The sequence below is a fragment of the Impatiens glandulifera genome, chromosome 9 (assembly GCF_907164915.1).
Source record: "Impatiens glandulifera chromosome 9, dImpGla2.1, whole genome shotgun sequence".
NCBI classification, from domain to species: Eukaryota; Viridiplantae; Streptophyta; class Magnoliopsida; order Ericales; family Balsaminaceae; genus Impatiens; species Impatiens glandulifera.
The window spans coordinates 34,419,617-34,441,591 of NC_061870.1; the positions used below are offsets into that span (position 1 = coordinate 34,419,617).

Genomic DNA, 21,975 nt, shown 5'->3' on the forward strand with positions numbered 1-21,975 from the left:
CATTTATACCTAAAAAACATATTAAATTAAAAAAAAAAATCAATCTCATCGGTAAGATAGAGGACATATACTAAATAATATTTTAGTATAATTATATTTTAATATTATTCAAAAAAATACATTTTTATAATTAAATTAATATCAAATCTATTTAATTATTTTTTTATAAGTATTATATATATATATATATATTATATTTTAATTTATAAATGCTATTTCGGTATATTTTGATATACCAAAATTTTTAAAATCTCCGTAACATTAATTTTGGTATTGGTAATATATATTATATTTTTTTCGGTATACCTTAAAAATCAATATTTTCGATAAACTATAGTATAATATTTTTGATATACTTATAATATATGTAATTTTTCCCGATTTATTATTCTATAATAAAAAAAATAAAAAAATAATCAGTCCTTGCAATTTTTTTTTTTTTTAATTATAGAGTGCACAATTTTTAATATATAATTATTTTAAAACTATATATGTATATATTTTAAAAATTAGTGTTTATTCACTTTATAATCACCCAATTTAATTTAGGAGGCATTTTTTTTTTTTTGGAATCGAACCTTCTGAAATACTTGGTGTCAAGGAATAAATCATTATAAATAGAATGGTCACATATCAATTTCAGAAAACAACCAAGGGCTCATTTGTATTATTTGTTCAAATTTTCATGTAAATTTTCCCGCCAATCTTTTTCCTGATTTCAGGAAATGAGGAGAGAGAAAGAGTAGATTCACAAGATTGAACTATCTGATAGATAGAGACTGTCAACTGTGGTTCGTGGGAACGGGTTTGAAGGAAGTTAAATCAACTAACTGTAGATTGTTTTGAGTGTATCTACAGCTAGTTGTATCAGAAATGGCGACTCCGATGGAGGAAGCAAGCCCTACCGAATCGGAGTGTATGACTACCGATTCGGAAGCAAGTCGAGGGAAATCAAGAACACCTAGGTTAGTGATTGAAGAAATTATTATGAGGAACTTCAAATCCTACGCCGGTGAACAACGAGTCGGTCCTTTTCACAAGGTTGCTTCTCTCTCTCTCTAGGTCTAGTTAGGATTTTTTACTTGCGTCGGTTATATTATCTGAATATGATCACTTACTTTCATTTGGCTGGATAGAGTTTTTCTTCTGTGGTTGGTCCGAACGGAAGTGGGAAGAGCAACGTGATTGATGCTATGCTCTTCGTATTTGGTAAGCGAGCGAAACAGGTAAGAGTTTCAGTTCCTCCAAGTTATCTTTTACTTATAATTGACCTTTTGATCTGGTTGATATTAGGTCTTAAGATAATCTTAGCTCAATTAAGGTCAGAAAACCAATCAGATGCTTTCTATGAAACCCCTGGCATACTCAGCTTGTGTTCTTATTAGATCCTAGATGAAGAGTGTGAATGTAATTGAAGGGGAGGGAAGATACGAGAGTGACGAGAGATCAGTTTGCCTTCCTCAATTCCATACATATGCTTAATTGTTGTTGAGTCTTTCTATTATGTGCAGATGCGTTTGAACAAAGTTTCAGAACTAATTCACAACTCCACTAACCATCAGAATCTCGAAAGTGCTGGTGTGTCAGTTCAGTTTCAGGAGATTGTTGATTTGGTAGGTTTTACTTTGTCTCTTGGTTAAGATTTGATTTTCAAGTTTAAGTTGATTGATGTGGTTTTTATAACTTATTTTCACTTTTCTAGGATGATGGTACATATCAAGTTGTTCCGGGAAGTGACTTTATGATAACTCGGGTTGCTCTCCGTGACAACACCTCAAAATATTACATTAATGACCGTGGGAGTAACTTTACGGAGGTTACAAAGAAATTGAAAGGCAAAGGGGTGGACTTGGACAATAACCGATTTCTGATTCTACAGGTTTTAAATAGTTATTTGAGCAAATGTTGGAGGGTATTTTTTTTTTCTATTATCTTTTACATGCATACCATGTCTTCTGCTAGGGGGAAGTTGAACAGATATCTCTAATGAAGCCAAAGGCACAGGGACCCCACGACGAAGGTTTTCTTGAATATCTTGAGGACATAATTGGAACAAATAAATATGTAGAGAAGATCGATGAGTCCAGCAAGCAGTGAGTTTTTAAACTTTTTATAAGTATCTTACATTAACTTCAGTCTTCCTTCATTTACCACCAGTGTGACAAATTCATTGGAAAGTGTGATAGGTCCTGAAATGTAATCATGTCTCATCTAGACATAAATGATGTAATTTTTGTTTCCTTGGTTCGTCATGCTTTTTCTAAATTGACTACTGAATAAATATCAAGAGTTAAGTGCATGAATATAAGGTTTTTAAAAATCTTAAGTTATCTCTGCAACCATGTCTTATTCATTATGCTATAGTATTGATTTATGTGACAATTTTGTATTGCAAGGGAGACTTGATTAAGGGATAATGAAAAATCTTTTGTTGTCAACTCAATTTATAACATCATTTTCAGTGAAGATATCATGATTAAATGCACGATTTGTGTTGAAAAAAGAAATGCTCATGTAAATAACTACACCCAGTCATCATCAGTCCCTGGAACTCATCTCATCTATCAATCCTAATATACTATTGTGCACTTCGAATCAAATACTCTTACATGCCATGATCACATTTCCCTCACTAACAGCTTCTATGTTTATTATCTTTCATCTCAAGTATATTGTCTCATGTTTCATTAGTTTAGGCAGCCATAATGCTAGCTTTGCATGGAAATCATTAATTTGCATCCAAATGAATAGTTTTCCATGTCTTTCTGCTAATAGACTTGAAGAACTCAATGAAAAGAGGTCTGGTGTGGTGCAAATGGTGAAGTTATCAGAGAAAGAAAGAGATAGCTTAGAGGTACTTATAGTTTCTGTAACTGTTCAACTATCCTAGATGAACTTCAAATAATTTTTTGAAGTGACCTGTTATATTTAGGATGCCAAGAATGAAGCTGAAGGGTACATGTTAAAGGAGTTGTCATTGCTGAAATGGCAACAGAAGGCAACAGGAATGGCTTCTGAGAATGCTAGCTCTAAGATTGTTGAAATGCAAACAACTATATCCCAACTGGAGGAAAATCTGAAAATAGAAAAGTATGCAGCTGGTTTTATGATATCCTACAAATGTTCTTTCTATTTATACTTAGTAATCTAAAGTTTAAGGCATGGCATCATTATGCAGGGAGAAGATTGGACAGAGTAATAAAACACTGAAGGAACAAGAAACCTTGCACCAGAAGCAAATGAAGAGACAAGAGGTCTGGTTGCAGTGCTTAATAGTTTTGTAAACAAATGCAGACCGGAGACTATTTACATTCCTTTCCTTGTGATGGCCAATAAATCTCTGCATTTTGTCATGCCTCTGATCATACCTTTTTTGTGCATATCCTATGATGATCAATTACTTATATATTTTGTTCTGAGAATTTAGGAGCTTGAAGGTAATCTAAGAGTTTGTAAGGAAGAATTTAAAGAGTTTGAAAGGCAGGATGTCAAATTCAGAGAAGATCTTAAGCACATGAAACAGAAGATAAAGAAACTTGATGAGAAAGCTGAGAAGGTACATGAACAAAATCCATTCATCTGAACTGGAATTTCATGCCTCTTACTTGAGGAACATATTGCAGGACTCATCAAAGATCAATGATATTACAAAGGAATCTGAGAATGCTGCAACTTTGATCCCACAACTGGAGGATTGCATTCCTAAATTGCAAATCAGTCTACTTGAAGAAGAGAAAGTCTACGAGCAAATTAAAGAGAACTCAAAAGGTAGCGTATTTTGTTTATATCAAGCCTGTGCATAATATGCCTTCTACTTTGGGTTTAGTTTTTTCTGCAACCCATTTTGATGCAATTTTGATTTGTGTTTGCTGAAAGTTTGATATCCATTTTCGGCAAGGGTTAATTTCAAATAGCTTTTCTTGATGCTCTCATAGAGAGAACTTGAAAATGATATGAAATCAATGAAATGATGACTGGGAAGAAAAATAGCAAAGTGACTTATTATTTGACATTCCAATGGTACTTAAATACATGCATTATGCCTGTGTGGATTAAAATAAATGATTTGAGGGGATTAAGTTGATTTTCTGTGAGAACTAAGTAATTACTAGGGATTTGATATCACACGAGTAAGGACAAGTATATGCTCTGTAGATGATTTAGGTGGCTGAAGGAGTTGGACAGTGTGTTATCATTTATTTTAGCTAATGCTAGATTTTGGATAGGTTTATTTTATTATTTTTTATTATTTATTCTACCCATATGATGACTAATCTAGTCTCATTTTGTATGTGATTTCACGTACTTGCTCAAGCCATCTACTATGCATATGGAATGTTCTTTTAACATAAAAAAACAAAATCATAGATGGAGGAATCAAGTAGTCGACTTTCAGATAATGCCATCTTTTATTCACTTCCATATGTTTGTGTTTTCTTTTGTTGGTTTGAGCAACAGCTGAAACTGACATTTTGCATGCAGAGCTTGCGAAAGTCTGCACTGCAGCCTACTACACTTTATGCTTATGATTATTGCTTTAACATAAAAAGCACAAAAACATATAAGAAGAAATCAAGATGCTGACTTTCTGTATTGATCATGTTATCTTTTATACACTTCCGTATGTTATTGTTTTATTTTGTATTGTTTTGAGTAACAGCTGAAACTGAGATTTTGCACAAGGAGCTTGCTAAAGTTCGTACTGAACTGCAACCTTGGGAGAAACAATTAATTGATCACAAGGGGAAACTAGAAGTCACATGTACAGAAATCAAACTCTTGATGGAGAAGGTGAGTGAGGGTTGTATTTGGGGGATGTTTGTTGACATGATTAGACAGTCTTCTTCTATTAATTCCGAACAACACAGACTTGGTAATATATGCTGTTATGATAGTAATTTTTTTTATGAATATCAGATATTGCCTTAAGAAATATTTTACATCATGTCATTTGTTAAGGACTTAATTTAGAATGTTAATGCTCACTACCAAGTCATTAAAATGGCTATATGGGCTGTGTTTTGGATAATTATCCTATGAGAAAGTTTTTTAATAAGTTAAAGCTTGTATTAAGATAGAGTTGCAGAGACTGTGATTACAATAGTACAATCTTCCAATTCAAAGAGGAAGAAAGGGGAAAAAAAGAAATAAGGAAAATATAAGGCCTCTGACACAAGGCCTGTACAAGGATGGTGATAGAGAACTTGAAGTGTGAAAAGCTACCCTACCATCCAAATAATCCTCATTTTTCTTCTACCCAACCATTAATACGGCCATATGGAATGTGATTTGGCTAATCCTCACATGGTGCTTTATTATTTGCGAACAAGGAAAGACAACTCCTTTTTTGTCTAGTAATGTAGTGAGAATGATTTAGAGTTATGGTATAGCTTATAATAGCTAGCTGCAGTATTTCTGTTGAGGGTAGATTGAGTCATAAAATTATTCTCATGCTAGTGGTGATAATGTACACTGGAATTTATAATACCATAAACGTAATGGCTTATGGTTGAACCTGTGAGGGAAAATATGTTTATGGAAAGCCGAAAAGGTAAATGGATTAACCTCCATGAAGTTTATGCTTTTCTCAAACAGCTTTCCTGAGGTGTTAAAATGGCAAGGACCTAATTGCAAGAATCTTAACATCCTGACATATGTGAAGGACCTAATTGAGGATGTTAATGCTCTTGCAATCAAATGGTTAAAATGGCCACATGAAGTTTGATTAGCATAATTCTCATATGGCTCTTTTTCTTTTGTGAACGAGGAAAGACAACTCCTTTGTGGCCAGGATTGCAGTTCAAAAGATTTAGTGATACAATGGTATAAATGTCCTATGAAAGTGCAAAACTGGAACAAGTTAAGAGTTCGCTTATGTTCTGCATGGATGTGAATTTGCATTAGATTTTCAATCTCTGGTTCACTACTACGATCTTTGACATGTGTTCCTCGCTCCTGATTTCCATTTAGATATTGGTAAAATCTAGTTGTCTGCCTTCCATGTTGGTGACACATCCTAGTAGGTTGCCTAACATTCTAGTATTTGAACACCGTCTAATTGCTAAAGATTTTAATTGGCTTCTCTATCAGAATCGCTTTATATTTTTCCCATGTGCTATACTTGTTCTGTTTGATGTTGCTTGAGTATTATTACAAGATCACACATTTTTCTTAGATATGTCTGTTGCTTATTTCAGCATGAAGCTGGCCATAAAACCTTTGTGGATGCTCAAAAGCAATTGGCTGAGATAGAAAGGGAGATAGAAACAAAGACTGCTGAAGACACCCGCATTCGGAAAGCTTTGGAGGAAAATAAGCATGCAATAGTAGAAGCCCGTAAGAAAGAACAAGTATGTGATCAGATATCAATACATATATTGTGATGGAAGACGTCTTACTTTTTTTTGCACCTGTAAAGCTTATCAAGAACCTGTTTTTCTATTGCAGACTTATCTCAATGAACAAGAGAAACTAATTCCTCTTGAACAGGCTGCAAGGCAGAAAGTTACTGAGCTTCTATCTGTTATGGAATCTGAGAAAAGTCAGAGTTCTGTGCTGAAAGCAATTTTACATGCCAAGGAGACGTCCCAAATTGAGGGAATCCATGGTCGAATGGGTGACCTTGGTGCTATTGATTGTAAGAACTTTTTCACGCATCCAGAAATTTTAGCTTTGATTCCTCCGTGACAGATAAAAATCCTCAATCTATATATAAAACTAAAATATAACATTTTATCCCACTTAAGAAAATTAAAGTCACGGAAATGGTAAAAGTTATATAATGAACAAAGTTTAATTTCTGTTAGCATATTATTTTGTAGCAGACGGCACTGTTAGTATTTATTATAATGGCCATCTGCCAGCCGAATTTGCTGCTGCAATTCAAGAGTTGCGTGACCTGTGGTGATATCACTGTTGCGAATCTAAGTTGTTGGAAATGTAATCACCTTAGACTTAAAGGAGAATTGTAGATTATTAGATGACATAATATTACCAACTTGGATTCGATGGGGAATATTAAACTACTAGATGACTTGTTATTCCATAAATATGGAATTTCATTGGTTACGAGAACTTGATTTGATGAATATTCTGCTATTGGTGTTTGAAGTCGCAATTCATTGGTTAACTAATGGAATCTAAATTTCATTTTTTTGATCTTATTTTCATCTAACATCTGTATGTTCTTGTTCCCTGTTTTTGGGTTTTTCCACTTCCCCGCCTCCCTTCATGTAATGCTTGAACGCTTCTTGCGTTCCTTCTTGTTCTAATAAAAAGTTAACATTTTTCAAAAAAACTAATGGAATGCTAATAGTTCAATATGATGCACTAATCTAGTCATATTATTTTTCTCTGAATAGTCATATTTCATGTGTAGCTCGTAATCAATTTCTTATTTGATTGCATTACTACTTACAGCAAAATACGACGTTGCAATTTCAACGGCATGCCCTGGACTTGATTACATTGTTGTCGAAACTACGGAGGCAGCCCAAGAATGTGTACAGTTGTTGAGGAAAAATAATCTTGGTATTGCCACTTTTATGATTTTGGTAAGTAACCGATGCAGGTTTGTTGTTTTACTTTCTCCTCTCCAGTGGGAAAAAAAACTTTAAATTGAAACTGGTGCTTATCCATATATGTCTTTAGCTTGCTTGTTTGCCTGGGTTGGCAGGTTTTAGACATATGTTCAAGTCTTTAAATAGGGTGCATAATGGTGTCATTTTGTTTCTCTATTTCTGAATCAAACTCTCATGTGTTAACTTCACACAGAGCAATCACTTATTAAATTCAACCCCAGATTTGGGTGACCATTTGCAAATAGTGAGCATACATGCATCTAAAGCTCCGGCACCATAGCTGCACAAGTCTTTTTGACATTGTTATTTATTTAGAATATTCTCTTACAGGAGAAACAAGTTGATCATATATATGAAATGGAGAAAAAAGTAACCGCACCGGAGGGAGTTCCACGTCTCTTTGATTTGGTCAATGTTAAAGATGAGAGAATTAAACTTGCTTTCTATGCTTCCCTGCGTAACACTTTCGTGGCTAAAGATATTGATCAGGTATATCTTGCTCACCCTTTTGAATAAATTTTACACTGATAATTTAACAACGAATAATATGAAAGCTTTCACTTGTGAAACTATACTGGTTTTTGTTGACTTTTAGAATGGTATTGAAATCATTTCCAAAATATTGACAACGGATCCTATTGATCATTCCTGAATCTTTTAGTGCATTTAGTTGGATGAAGATGAACTAGTTATATTCAGTTACTAATATCCATTCTAGTCTCACTTCAGGTTTTGGACATGTAAAGAACTGAAGTTCTGTATAATTGGATTAATGATGAAGTGATATATTGGCCATTAAATGTAGTACTTTGAATTCCAAATGCATTTAGTTATTTATGAAGAATGGTTCAATCAAAGATATCTCTAGCTATAAGAAAGTCAAATAATAACTGAAATAATCTATATACCAAAGCAATGAGATTTGACTTTATTTTACTTGGGAAATATCAATATAATACTTCACTATTTTCTTCCAAATGGAAGAAGAAATATATGTACATTTTCAAAAGTTTTTTTTTTTAAAACTAAGTTAAATGCAAAGTTTGCATCGTCCGTAGAGAATTTTATGTTCAATTACAAACTTTGAACCATACAGAAGCAACAATGTGCTCTAGGGCCAGCAAGCTATGGACAATTTTCTGACAGAGTGCTGGATCCTCTAGTTTATGAAATACATTCTAGAAGACCTTATTGTTTTCAAAATTTCCAGGCAACAAGAATTGCTTATGGCCCAAGGAATGAACTTCGACGTGTTGTGACCCTTGAGGGTGCTCTATTTGAAAAATCTGGTACTATGAGTGGAGGAGGAGGTAAGCCACGTGGTGGTAAGATGGGGACTTCAATTCGAGCCACTAGTGTTTCTGGAGAGTCTGTATCAAGTGCTCAAGCTGACCTTTCTTCCCTGGTTGAAAAATTGAGCAATCTAAGACAAAACGTAGTTGATGCTGTGAGGCGTTATCAGGCATCAGAAAAAGCAGTTTCAAATTTAGAAATGCAACTAGCAAAAGCCCAGACGGAGGTAAGATCTTAGTGTTTGTATTTATGAGACATCTGGGACATGATCAAGTTATTTATACAATTTCCTCTTATTTATTTATTTATTTATTATTATTTTGAAACAGATTGAAAGTTTAAACTCACAGTACCATTATCTTGAGCAACAACTTGGTACTTTGAAATCTGCATCAGAACCAAGGAAAGATGAACTTGATAAGCTGAAGGAGCTAAAGAAAGCTATATCGGCCGAAGAGAAAGAAATTGAAAGGCTCACCACTGGGTCTAAGCAGCTAAAAGAAAAGGTAGAATTATATATATGGTTATCATAGGCAATGAAATTGACATATTGTTTTCCTCCTTAATGCTCTCTTCAGGTGATGGAACTCCAGAACAAAATTGAGAATGCGGGTGGTAAAAGATTGAAAACTCAGAAGGAAAAAGTAGAGAAGATCCAATCTGTTAGTGCATCCCTAATGATTTGATATTTTCTTTTACTCACAATTGCTATGTAATATTATTAATGGCCTATTTCTGTCAGGACATTGATAAAAGCAGTACGGATATTAACCGTCACAAAGTTCAGATAGAGGCAGGTCAAAAAATGGTAAAGAAGTTAACGAAGGCAATTGATGACTCGGAGAAAGAGAAAGAACGACTCACCACATTGAAGGAGACATTACTCGCCACCTTTAAAGACATTGAACAGAAAGCTTTTGCTGTTCAAGAAAATTACAAGAATATACAGGAGGTGCTGTACTTTTGTCATCTATCCATGAAATTAAGCCTCTTGAAGCAAAACTCATTTAATTGTTTTAGTATATTTTCTTCTGAAGGTTACTTTTGTTCCTTTTTTTTTTCTTTTTTCTTTTTGTAGATGATAGAACAACATAAAGATGTGCTTGATAAAACAAAAACAAATTATGAGAAAGAGAAGGCAATTGTGGACAGATTGCGTTCTTCTCAGGTAATCATATCTCATCCTCTGCTATTCTTATTTATTTCCATACATATTTGAAGATCTTTCATCTATGCCATTATTGATGGCACGTAGGTTGATGATGAGTACAAGTTGCAAGATATGAAGAAATCTTACAAGGAATTGGAAATTAGGGAGAAAGGATACAAAAAAAAGCTTGAGGATCTGCATGTTGCCTTTACAAAGAATATGGAACAGTAAGTCATCTTTTTTTTTTGGTAATTGATGAAATATATTGTTTCTCTGACTAATAAAGTGAGAAGGTAATTGAAAACGAGATTTTATATTATCATCTTATCAATATCAGAAAATAAAAATCTCTGATTGAGAAGTATCATTACTATATTACCAATCTTCTCACTTATATTTGTTTTTTGGCTCAGGTTCTCACTTTCTTTTTAATCAATCATAAAAGAGATATTGGGATGAAATCAAGTCATTGACTAATATAATAAATACCCCTTATTTTTATAACAATTTAAAATATTATATACAAAGGAATATTTTAGACATTTTACCCAAAACAATCCACTTTTGCATCATAAAAATCAGATTACTTGAAAAAAACAATTATCAAACAACCTCCTATTTTATACTACCTTTCATAGAATTTCCTATCTAGTTAAAGGCCTATAAGATTGTATTTTCTTTCACTTTCTTTTATTTTCATTAATTCTAACCAAATAGAATTGCCAGAGAACAAATAATTTTTTTTCATGTTTCAATACATACTAATTATTGCATTTGCTATCATCATTATACTTGGGATGAAGGATAAAGAAAGATCTAGTTGATCCAGAAAAGCTAAAAGCAACACTATCGGATAATGCTCTTTCTGAAGCTTGTGACTTGAGAAGGGCCCTTGAAACTGTTGCACTAATTGAAGCACAACTGAAGGAGATGAATCCGAATCTTGATTCCATTGCTGAGTAAGCAGACTCACTCAATTTCAAAATTAAGCCAACCACTAATGTTTGTAGTGTTGATGGAATATATATAATTTCTTTTTTCTCTTTCTGTTGTGATAGATATCGGGGTAAAGTATCTGCATATAATGAACGTGTAGAAAATCTTAACTCCATAACTCAAGAGCGTGATGATACGAAGAAGCAATATGATGAATGGAGAAAGAAAAGGTGATTTTGACTTGTGTTTCTTCTGTTGCAGCATATCAAATTGATAGCATTTCATTAAGATTGGACTCTTCTTCATTGACATTCACAGGTTAGATGAATTCATGGAGGGGTTCAACAGAATATCCTTGAAATTGAAGGAGATGTATCAGGTATGTTTCTTTTTTATTTGGAGCTTGTCTGATGTATATTTGTTTTCTTCTTTTGAAATAATCTGATTTTTTTGGGAAAAAAACCTCATTTAATGAAATAGTGGATTAAATATCATTTGTATTTAACATTTAAAAATGATAAATAATAAAGCAAATTTTAGTATTTTTGTTAATAAGGGGTTATTTGGATCTTCATCAAACAAGGCCTTGGACTCTTATGAGTAGTTTTCAACCCAAATTACAATAGTTTTAGAAAAAATAAATAAATTTCCTTACTGTTGGACAAAATCTAAAAGTAATGCATTTGTTCCATTACCTTGCAACAGATGATCACACTTGGAGGTGATGCAGAACTTGAGCTAGTAGACTCACTGGATCCTTTCTCGGAAGGTGTTGTTTTTAGTGTTCGACCACCCAAGAAGAGTTGGAAGAATATTGCTAACCTCTCGGGTGGCGAGAAGGTAAAATATTGAACAACAAGTTTTTGCTGTTATTTTCAAACAGTTATAACCTTTTTTTTGTTTTAATTTTAATGTTGCATTCAGACTCTCAGCTCATTAGCTCTTGTATTTGCGCTTCATCATTATAAACCCACCCCACTTTATGTTATGGATGAAATCGACGCAGCTCTGGGTATGTCTTAACGGCTAATTATCTCTTTATTAATGATATTTATGGTTTTCTTAATCATTATATTTGGTTTGACAGACTTCAAGAATGTTTCTATCGTTGGCCATTACATCAAAGACCGTACAAAAGATGCACAATTCATTGTTATCAGGTATGACTCCCCCCGACGCAAGAACATGTTTTTCCAAACTATCGCCAAATTTCGTATAAAAGAGAAAAAAATAACATATTTTGTTCCATTTGTGTATGCAGCCTTAGGAACAACATGTTTGAGTTAGCTGATCGACTAGTTGGAATTTATAAAACCGATAACTGCACCAAGAGCATCACATTCGATCCTGGGAGTTTTTCTGTGAAAAATGTTTCTTAGTTACAGTTTGATGATCTTTTATCTGCAGTCTGTTTTTGTAAGAAAATGGAAAACTGAGCAAATTCCATTGACCATGTATGTTAAAAGTTTGTTCATATGTCCCATGAACATGGAACATTTATTTAGAATATAATCCACTCAAAATTTTAAGTTTGATTCTCGTTTAGGATTGAAGTTGGTGCATTATTTTGGAAAAGGTTCATGATAAAATTTAAAATATATAGTGTTAAAGTATGTTTATTGTTATATATAAATCTTATTCTTTTTTAATTAATTAAAGATTATAAATAAGGGATAAAAATATTTGAGTAATTTGTGTTTTAAAAAATAAACTTTTTATTCCGTTTAAAATAAATATCAATAAAGCTTTCTCTTGAATTGGTTACGGTTTCGATCTTCACTTTCCTTTTGAGTTAGTCACGACTTCGATCTTAAAAGACTTGACCTCAATTATTCTCATAATCGGCGAATTAATTGGTAGGTCAAAATTGGTTAAAAAGTAAACAAAGTATATTTTAAAATATTTTTTAAAATGATGTTAAAGTATATATTTCCTAATAATAACGAAGTCTTTATCTTATAGATAATGAAGAGCATATCAATTATTATTTGATGATTCATTTGTTTATATTTTATTTAAAGTGTAAATAAATAAAATAATATAATGATAGTTGAAGGGTTGTTTAAAAGAAAAGAAAAGAAAAGAGAGAATTGGATTTGCATGTACGACCGAAGTTTCCGTACCATTTGTTGTTGTCGTCTTTATATCATCATCAACATCATTCAAAGAAAGGAAGTGTTCCATATTACTCGCACCCACCCACCCACCCTAGCGCGTCATCGATGGCGGATCTTCCTTATGTTCATCTTCAGGATGGTGAAGGTAACGGATACAATGCTCCAGAAGGCGTTTCAGTATCTCTCACTTCTGCTGCTCCGTTTTGGTCTTCAGATCTCGATTCTTTCGACGTCTACCCCTCCTATCCAGCATTCGTTCGTTTGGATTGTTCTCTCGCCTCCCAACTACCGATTATCTATCGTGATGTTTCTGACAACTATTCCGGTTTACGCCTCGATTATTTCGACCGTGAAAACCAGGTAAATTTCGTTATGGACTTATTTCATCAGCGCGTTGAAGACCCTGAGTTTTCTCTAGCTTCTATTCTGGATCAAGATATCCCCCAACTTGGTCTTACACCCGACATGGATTTTTCTAATCTGGAACTGGAAATTGGGTTAGGATTAGGGTTATTGGCTGATGATAGATGCGAGTTTATTATGGCTGCTGATCGTGCCAACAACGATGTTTTCGTATCCGACAGGAGTAGTGTGTCTGAATATGCAGAATCTTCTCCCGATTGTAACGGCGGGGGAATTTATGGTATGAGGATGGTGGAGATCGATTCGGATTCTGAAGAAGAAGAAGAAGATAACGAGATTGTTGGTATTGATCTAAACCTAGACAACGATAATGGGTTGGATAATAATGCTGCTGCTGATGATGATGCAAGTCTTCGATTTTGTTGGGATTCATTCCAATTAGAGGATCATAGAGATGCTAATGTAGATTTTGAGTGGGAGGAAGTAGATGCGAGGCTGGAGGATAGAGATTCGATGAATGTGCTTTCTTATGCTGATGTAGATGAGGTCTTCAACACCTCCATAGCCGGGCTAACTCCATCCCTATTGGAAACGGGTGTGGAGAGGGTTGGGACATTAAGAAATTTAGACTGGGAAGTTCTGTTGAATGTTCAGAATTTGGAGTCTAACATAGATCTTGAACTCGACAGCGAGCCTCCTCATACAGGAGATTATGTGTACACAGATGATGAGTACGATATATTATTTTCGCAGTTTGTGGAAAATGAAAATTCAATGGTGGGTAAACCTCCTGCTTCAAGAGCTGTTGTTGAAAATCTTCCATCTGTGGTCTTGACTGAGCTAGACGTGGACAATAACAATGCTTCTTGTGCTGTTTGTAAAGATGATATAAACATTGGTATGGAAGCAAAACAGTTGCCTTGTTCCCACAGGTATCACAGTGAATGCATCATTCCATGGTTAGACATTAGGAATACTTGCCCTGTTTGCAGACACGAATTGCCCACAGATGATCCTGACTACGAACATAGAAAGATGCAAAGACTTGGAAACATTCATTGATAGAAGAAGAATATTCAAGGTCAGTTCTTGCCCCCTGAACCAACTTTTCCACATTCATTTCTTATTATTGTTGATACATTTTATTACCAAATCTCAAACACATACATATACATACATGAAATGACCGATTTTCTTCAGTTTCTTTAGGAATTAGTTCAGTTTATACATCAAATGATATCGTGTTTATTATTGTTTGTGTTTAGAATTAAATGATGTTTAAAACATTTGCTATGGTAGAGAATCGGTTTTGATCTCAATTTACATGATTGTCTTAATTTTTCTTTAGGAGAGGATGACTGCTGCTGTGTTTGGTCCATTCCCTTGTTCCTCAAAGAAGCCTGCATTTGACAACCATGAAGTCAGCTGTAGAAGGTTTTGCATATGTATATGTATATATATAATTATATATATATATATTTGGAATTGGTGGGAAATTGGGAAAATACTTATCAAATTATGTAGCTGTTTGTTTGGAAAGGTTAGTTTTTCACTGTTTGTTTCCTTTTACCTTGAGGAGGACAAAAAAATGTAGACTGAGGGAAAAAATACAGAAATTCAATTTATGTTTTTTTTTATAAAGCCAGCATGGGCATGGATTAGTTCCTATTTATGGTGGTTTGCCAAACCAAACAGAGCCCAGAGTTTCGTGTAGGAAATCTGAATATTAGTTTTTTTTAGTTGATCAATTTATTGAAGTGTTTAAGTAGTTGCATGCAGATTGATGTCTGAATTATTGTTATGTGTCATCTATACAATTAACATGAAAAACTTGTATATTAAGAGAGATTAGTCTCAATCTCTATGTTTTTTTATAACAAAATAGGCAACAAAAATAATACAAAAACATGTGGCTTAGAGTGCTACTAAACATACCGGAAACACAAGGGGTTTGTGTGAACAATATTTTGATCTACTCGATTATCGGGGACATGTTATCCCCTACCACAAAACTACACAATTGACTTCCTATTTCAATCAAACTTTCTCCTTTATCTTTTTGTATTCCAAGTTCATCCATTCTTCTCCTAACCTTTCTAACATCATCCCACATTCCACATTCAGCTAATAAATCACAAACAAGTGCATAATTCCCTGCTTCTTCCTCACAAATACTCGACTCCAACAATTTTCCAGCAACAACTTTACCTAATTCCAACTCACCGTATTTCCTACACGAACTAACAATTGAACTCCACATCCCAACATCAGGATCCATCGGCATTTCAGACACAATCATCGTAGCATCCTCAAATCTACCAGCCCGACCCAACATATCAACAACACACGCATAATGCTCAAGTTTAGCCGTTATCTCATGATGATGTTCTGTCTTCATCCTTCGGAAATACTCCAAACCCTCTTCAACCATTCCCGCGTGATTACACGCTATTAAAACACCCATGAACGTGAAACCATCGGGCTTCAACCCCCATTTTGTCATTTCCTCGAAAATCTCCGTCGCCTCTTTGCCTCGGCCATGGTTTCCATATCCTGAAATCAAGACATTGCATAATACAACATCTTTGTATTTAGTTTGGTGGAAAATGGTTTCGGCTAGCTCTATAGAACCTGACTTTGCATACATGTCTAATAACGAAGGCACGACTAATGTTCCTTCTGTCAGCCCTAACCAAGCTTTGAGCGCGAAACAGTGAATTTGCTTTCCTAATTTCAAAGACGACAGCTTTGAACAAGCTCCGAGTAGAGCTTTTATCGAAACATCCGATGGTTTAACTCCGATACTTAACATTTCACGAAAGAGGGCGAGGGCTTCAATTGGATTTCCATTCTGTGTATAACCGGAAACAACTGTGTTCCACGAAATTGAACTTTTTTCCACAATCGAATCGAATACAGCTCGGGCAGATAATGTTTTCCCACAATGAAAATAAAATGAGAGCAACGAATTCATTATAAAGGGATCCGGTTTTAACCAGTTTCTTAGAACATGCCCATGAATCTCCTTTCCGGGTTGTAGGTATTTGCAACTCGAAAGGGCGAAAAGTAGACTGCTTATGGTGAACTGATCATGATTCAAATTCATTTTCCGAAATGTATTTAAAGCCAACAATGGCTCTCCGTTTTGAGCGTAGCAATGTATCAATGCATTCCAGGAGTTAACCGTCTTAGTTTCCATCTGATAATGAAAAGTATTTTCGGCTGACTTAAGGGAATCACATCTGGCATAGGCGGAAACAAAAGCATTCGCTAGAAACTCGTTCTTCTGTAGAAGCCCGTTTCTTATAGAATAGCCATGGAGCTCCTTTACACAAGATAATTCCTTCTTTTCCAGACAAGCTGGCAATATATTCAATATGGTTATCTCATCTACTTCTTCTAGTTCTAGTTCTGTCTCCATTCTTCTCAAAAGGCTAAAACAGAAACCTAAATAATCTCCATTGTTGGCGTAACCGCCAATCAGGGAGTTCCAAGAAACTATACTTCTGTTACTACTGTTCTTATCGAAAAGCATCTGAGCTTCAGATAAAGATTCGCATTTCGAATACATGTTTATCAGGGCATTAATCACCACCAGTTCATCACTCAGCCCCAGCTTTACAGCCAAAGAATGAACCATCTTCCCCAATTCCACTTCTCTTTTCTCTGAACAAACCGATAATATCGTGATCGTTGTCGTGACATCTGGTATTAGACGTTCTTCACCCATCAATATCACTGTAAGAACATGAAAGCACTCATCAATCGATCCAATATCAGAAAGTAAACAGAGAAATGAATTCAAGGAAACCAAATTTCTCTCAGGCATAAACTCAAACACCTTAACTGCATCATCAACAAGTCTGAATCTCCTATACATTGTGATTAGTGCATTTGCTACAAACGTATCCGAAACTAAACCCATCTTGATAGATATTCCATGAACAGCTTGCCCTATACCCAAACCTAATATTTCACCACAAGCTTTAATTACACAAGGAAGTGTGAAATTGTCAGGTTTATAATCTGTCAACGTAAACAATTCAATGAACAACGCGATCGCGTCAAACCAGAGGCGATTTCTCGTGAACGCGCTAAGCATTGCATTCCAATGACATAAACGTTTCGTCTGCATTTCGTCGAACAGGGTAAAGGACTCACTAGAATAACCACAAGTGGAATACATGGTGATAATTGCAGCATTAAGAATGGCGTCGTCCCTTAATTCATCTGATTCTTTTACAATCTCGTGTAATTTACGACCAGCTACAATGTCTTTCTGCTGGACACAAGCCTTGAGTAGAAAACCTATTTCCCTCTTCCTGGATCCATAAACAGAAGCATCAAAAGTGTGTTTCTGCTTGAATTCTTCCTGAAGGAAATCCAAAGTCTCAATTAGATTTCCCGAATGACAGAGCTTGCTTGTTGTCCCTTTCTCAAACCGTCGTTGTTTCAAGCAATTAGAACGTGATTTGTGTGGTATGGAAATTGAGGAGAAGGAGGAATTAGAAGAGGGTTTTCCATTGGAAGTATAATTGAATTTGCTTTGGTAAAATCCGGACAGATTGCATGAGATCGCCGGTGCCGATGAGGATGCCGCCGGAGCCATGACACAATTGAAGCTTTACCAGTCGTACTCGGTTCTTTTTTTTATTTATTATTATAATTTTTTTTCTGAAGAACAATTTAAAAGTGAGTTTATTTATATATTGTTTAAATTATAGAAACACATCCATAAGTTATTTAACTCCTTTTCAATTATAGTTATATAAACAAAATAATTTATAATTCACTTAAGACATTATGTACTCAATTAATTCAATTCATAGTTTTAGGTTGAACCCATTCACATTTAAGTATTTAACCCACAATATTTAGGTACTCATTAATTATTTAATTTAATTTCGTTTAACTGGTCGAAAGAAAGAGTGTGAAAAGAGATATATTTTTTTTTTGTGATTCATTTTCATATTATCTCTTTTAAATTACTTTTTTTATCATTTCTCTATCGGAAAATTAATCAAATAAATATAGTAAATAGTTTTTTTTAAAATTCCTCCAAAATGACATAATTCTTATAAAAATAGAAAATCAATCTCAAATCAGGTTTTCTAACCAAATGAATTTTGTTTATATATAATTCTCCTCTTAAAACAAATTGTCTTTTTTTTTCCGGCCCATCTCTACGTATTCTTTGTCTCTTCTTCAACTTGCAAAGAAATCTTAGATTGTCGTTCTCTTCGTCTTTTTTTTTCCATGTAACCCTAGTCGCCACCTTTATCGTTGTTCGAAAATAGTAAGCCTTTCAACACTATTTGTCTTTTGTTATTCGAAACCCTATTTTTCTATAACAAAAATAACAATGATATGTTCTTTTACTTTTTAAGAAGATATCGTCTTGAAAATGCATCCAACACGTTTGTCCAAAACTTTAAAAGCTAAGTTATTTATAGTTTTTTATTGTTTTGCTTTTACTATCGAAAACCAATATTTGTATTTCTAGTTTTTTAGTTTTGTAATTGTAAGTTATATTTATTTATACCAAGATTTAGACCAATATGTTTGAAGTTTATGTTATATGGGTTGTTGAAAAATGTTTTGTTATAAGAACATATCCAGCGCGTTATAAGAACATATCCACCGGTAAACATACGTTTAATAAAATAAAATATTATTTTAAAATATTTTGAAAATACTTGGAAGATTTTGAAATTAATTATGTAAAAATAATTAATTTTATTCAAATTTTAATAATCTGGGAATCAAATTAAAATTTGGTTAAAACTCGGTTTAAATTAATCAAACATAACTAATTTAAAAGATTATTTATTCAAAAACAAAGTCGGCAAATAAATTTTAAAAAATCAGTAAAATGTACGTGTATGAACGTACTTTATACCAGAGTTTTTATAAGGGGTTCAGTTTTTAATTACGCTCGGGAAAAGACTTTCGCGCTATGTCCTCTACGCCCGTCATAAGTCGGTTTTATTTTATTAAAACAACGTCTGACTATTACAATATTTATTTATAACATTTATTTTCTTTAATTAGTACTCCAGGTGTCCTAAACAATGATATGTTTAAATTACGTAAATATTTGTACAAAATTATTTAAAAGAACGTACCTACGATTACGTTGATATACGATTAAGTAAAAATACCTGAAAATATCATAAAAGTGTTAGAATTTAAAAATAAATCTCAAACGGGGTTTAGTCGAAATATTTGTTTAGGAAATATCCCGAAAATATTTATATAATTTTCTGACCTTTTGAAATTATTTGAAAATTTATTGAAGTTCCAAAATTACAAAAATAATTATGGATTTTGAAATGTGGAACCAAACAGGCCTTAGGACCGGAGTCCTAGAGTCTGGGTCTGTTTTTGTTGATCTGAGCTCGGTCTAGACTGGGGTGGTGTGAATTAGGGCTTAGGAGCATGGGTCCATGGATCCGGAGGGCTCGGTCCTAGGTTCAAGAGGCTCGGTCTCGAACTCGGACTATTCGGTCGAGGGACTAGAGGGCTCGGTCCTAGGGTTCAAGAGGCTCGGTCTCGAACTCGGACTATTCGTTCGAGGGACCGGAGGGCTCGGTCCTAGGGTTCAAGAGGCTCGGTCCTGAACTCAGGTTGTTCGGTCCTAGGTTTGGGAGGCTCAATCCCATGTATAGGTTTCTCTATCGAGGACTTGGGAGACTTGGTCCCAAGTCAGACCTCTCGGTCCAAGGCTAGAAACATCGGTCGAATTCTTTGGTCCTTGCTCAAGAACACCGATCATTGGTCTCGGTCCTAACTCAAGAACACCGGTCATCGGTCTTGGTCCTGACTTAAGAACATCAGTCATTGATTTCGGTCCGGACCGAGGATTCTCGGTCCTATTGCTCGGTCTCGATTCTACAGGACTCGATCGTCGGGGACTGAATGTTCTTGAATTAATCAAAAATTGCATGTGCTCTAACTTTAAATGCAGATCATGAAATCATGATCGGTAAGTTACAATCAACTCATATGATTGTAAGGAATAAAAATTCCAACCCTAAACACGATCAATCGATCTCTACAAAGATTAATTTCTCAAAACTGTTTTTAGGTCAAAATTTGGAATCTTTTGAATCAGGCCATTTCAATGTCTAATTTTTATTCCATTAGATTTGAATTGATGAATATAGTTGAACACAACTGAAACAAGAACATCATTCAATATTTGTAACAACTTTTGAAGATGAAATTCAAACTCAATTTTTTTTAATTTCAGTTTGATCAAATATGATCGGGATGATGTTCTAATGATTTGGAAATCATATTAACATGTTTACAAACATGTTTAACAACTATTTGAATAAAAAATTCAAACATAAAGCTCAAGAAAATGAATTTAAAAAAATTCAAATTTTCAATCTAGTTTTTGGTTTTTTTGTTTTAGGTTTATTTGATCAAATATCTTTTAACAGAAAGTTCATATAACATTTATGGATTTATTCTAAACAAAGAAATCATATAATTTAACCCTAGAACAGATCAAACCGATCAAATTTGGAAAATCCAATTTGCAATCACAAATTGAAATATAAAGGTTCTAGATGCTTACAAACAGTTGAAGAACACTCCTAGGATCTGTTAGAAGCTTTTCCGAAGCCTAGATCAAAACTTTGAACGCCAGAGATGGTTTTCACAAAAACCAGTTTGGCCGGAATCTTTGATTCTGTGTGTAATATGTGTTGATTGTTTGATGTCTTGGTAGAGGATGAGGAGAATGAATTCAACTCCAATTTGACCACCGAAGTTCTTATACCTAAATTCGATCTTATCTTGGGCAGCCTAGTTCTAGGCTATGGTGACAATTCTAGGTATAGGGCTATTGTTGGCGAAGATAAGGTGAGCACATGAGAAGGAAAACGAAGGGATAAGATCAACAAATGAAGGAGATACTCCTTCTGGAAGAATAACTAGAGATCGACCACGTTTTTGGGGATCGCCCTGTTTGACCAGGAAAGACGAACAAAATGACGTCGTTTTGTTTAAAAAAAAACGCGTTGTTGCATTCCATTGGAGATCCATTCGCGTTTGGACGTTTTGACTAACGGGTTTGACGTCCCGTTAATTGATTAGGTGTGGTCCCGGGCGCGTGCTTGTTCTATTACATCTAGATATGTGGCATCCTCCTGGGTGCTGAATGAAAATCCAGCGCTAATTCGATGGCCGAAATCATGGCTGCAACAATTAAACATAATTTCGGTCACACAAGATTATCATTTTATATTTTTATTATTTGAAATCTATTTTTAATCAATTTCTTGCTTTTTTTCTTCACCAAAAAATCCAAAAAATAAATAAATTTGGAAACATAATAAAAATTATGTTCATTATTTTTATTTTTGGGTATTTTGGGGTATTTATTTAATTATTTAAGTCATTAATTATACATAATTTATGTTTAAAATCATAATTAAATAATTTCAACCCCTATTTTGTTTAATTTGAGTAAAATAAATACAATATTTTAACCTCAAATTATTTTTGGATTTTTATTTATTTTTCC

The 21,975-nt window shown here is 34.1% G+C and overlaps 3 protein-coding genes across 3 annotated transcripts; 2 read left to right on the top strand and 1 right to left on the bottom strand.

Annotated features, from left to right (window-relative positions):
- Positions 1 to 732: 732 nt before the first annotated feature.
- LOC124914694 (structural maintenance of chromosomes protein 4) lies at positions 733 to 12,505 on the top strand. The gene is made up of 28 exons (XM_047455290.1): positions 733 to 1,041; positions 1,137 to 1,226; positions 1,512 to 1,613; positions 1,703 to 1,879; positions 1,963 to 2,093; positions 2,776 to 2,854; positions 2,933 to 3,090; positions 3,179 to 3,254; positions 3,428 to 3,556; positions 3,624 to 3,768; positions 4,661 to 4,791; positions 6,198 to 6,350; positions 6,448 to 6,637; positions 7,420 to 7,553; positions 7,911 to 8,069; positions 8,791 to 9,099; positions 9,203 to 9,379; positions 9,452 to 9,535; positions 9,616 to 9,825; positions 9,952 to 10,041; positions 10,129 to 10,250; positions 10,827 to 10,982; positions 11,082 to 11,189; positions 11,278 to 11,338; positions 11,665 to 11,799; positions 11,884 to 11,971; positions 12,047 to 12,119; positions 12,221 to 12,505. The coding sequence occupies exons 1-28, from the start codon at positions 874 to 876 to the stop codon at positions 12,336 to 12,338; spliced, it is 3,753 nt and encodes a 1,250-aa protein (XP_047311246.1). The 5' UTR covers positions 733 to 873; the 3' UTR covers positions 12,339 to 12,505.
- Positions 12,506 to 13,119: 614 nt separating this feature from the next.
- On the top strand, positions 13,120 to 15,189 carry LOC124914614 (E3 ubiquitin ligase BIG BROTHER-related-like). Its single transcript, XM_047455202.1, has 2 exons — positions 13,120 to 14,520; positions 14,788 to 15,189. The coding sequence occupies exon 1, from the start codon at positions 13,182 to 13,184 to the stop codon at positions 14,499 to 14,501; it is 1,320 nt and encodes a 439-aa protein (XP_047311158.1). The 5' UTR covers positions 13,120 to 13,181; the 3' UTR covers positions 14,502 to 14,520; positions 14,788 to 15,189.
- Positions 14,590 to 18,068, bottom strand: LOC124914613 (pentatricopeptide repeat-containing protein At1g18485). Its single transcript, XM_047455201.1, has 2 exons — positions 15,375 to 18,068; positions 14,590 to 14,839 (listed from the first exon to the last, which is right to left on the bottom strand). The coding sequence occupies exon 1, from the start codon at positions 18,046 to 18,048 to the stop codon at positions 15,412 to 15,414; it is 2,637 nt and encodes an 878-aa protein (XP_047311157.1). The 5' UTR covers positions 18,049 to 18,068; the 3' UTR covers positions 14,590 to 14,839; positions 15,375 to 15,411.
- Between the last annotated feature and the right edge of the window lie 3,907 nt (positions 18,069 to 21,975).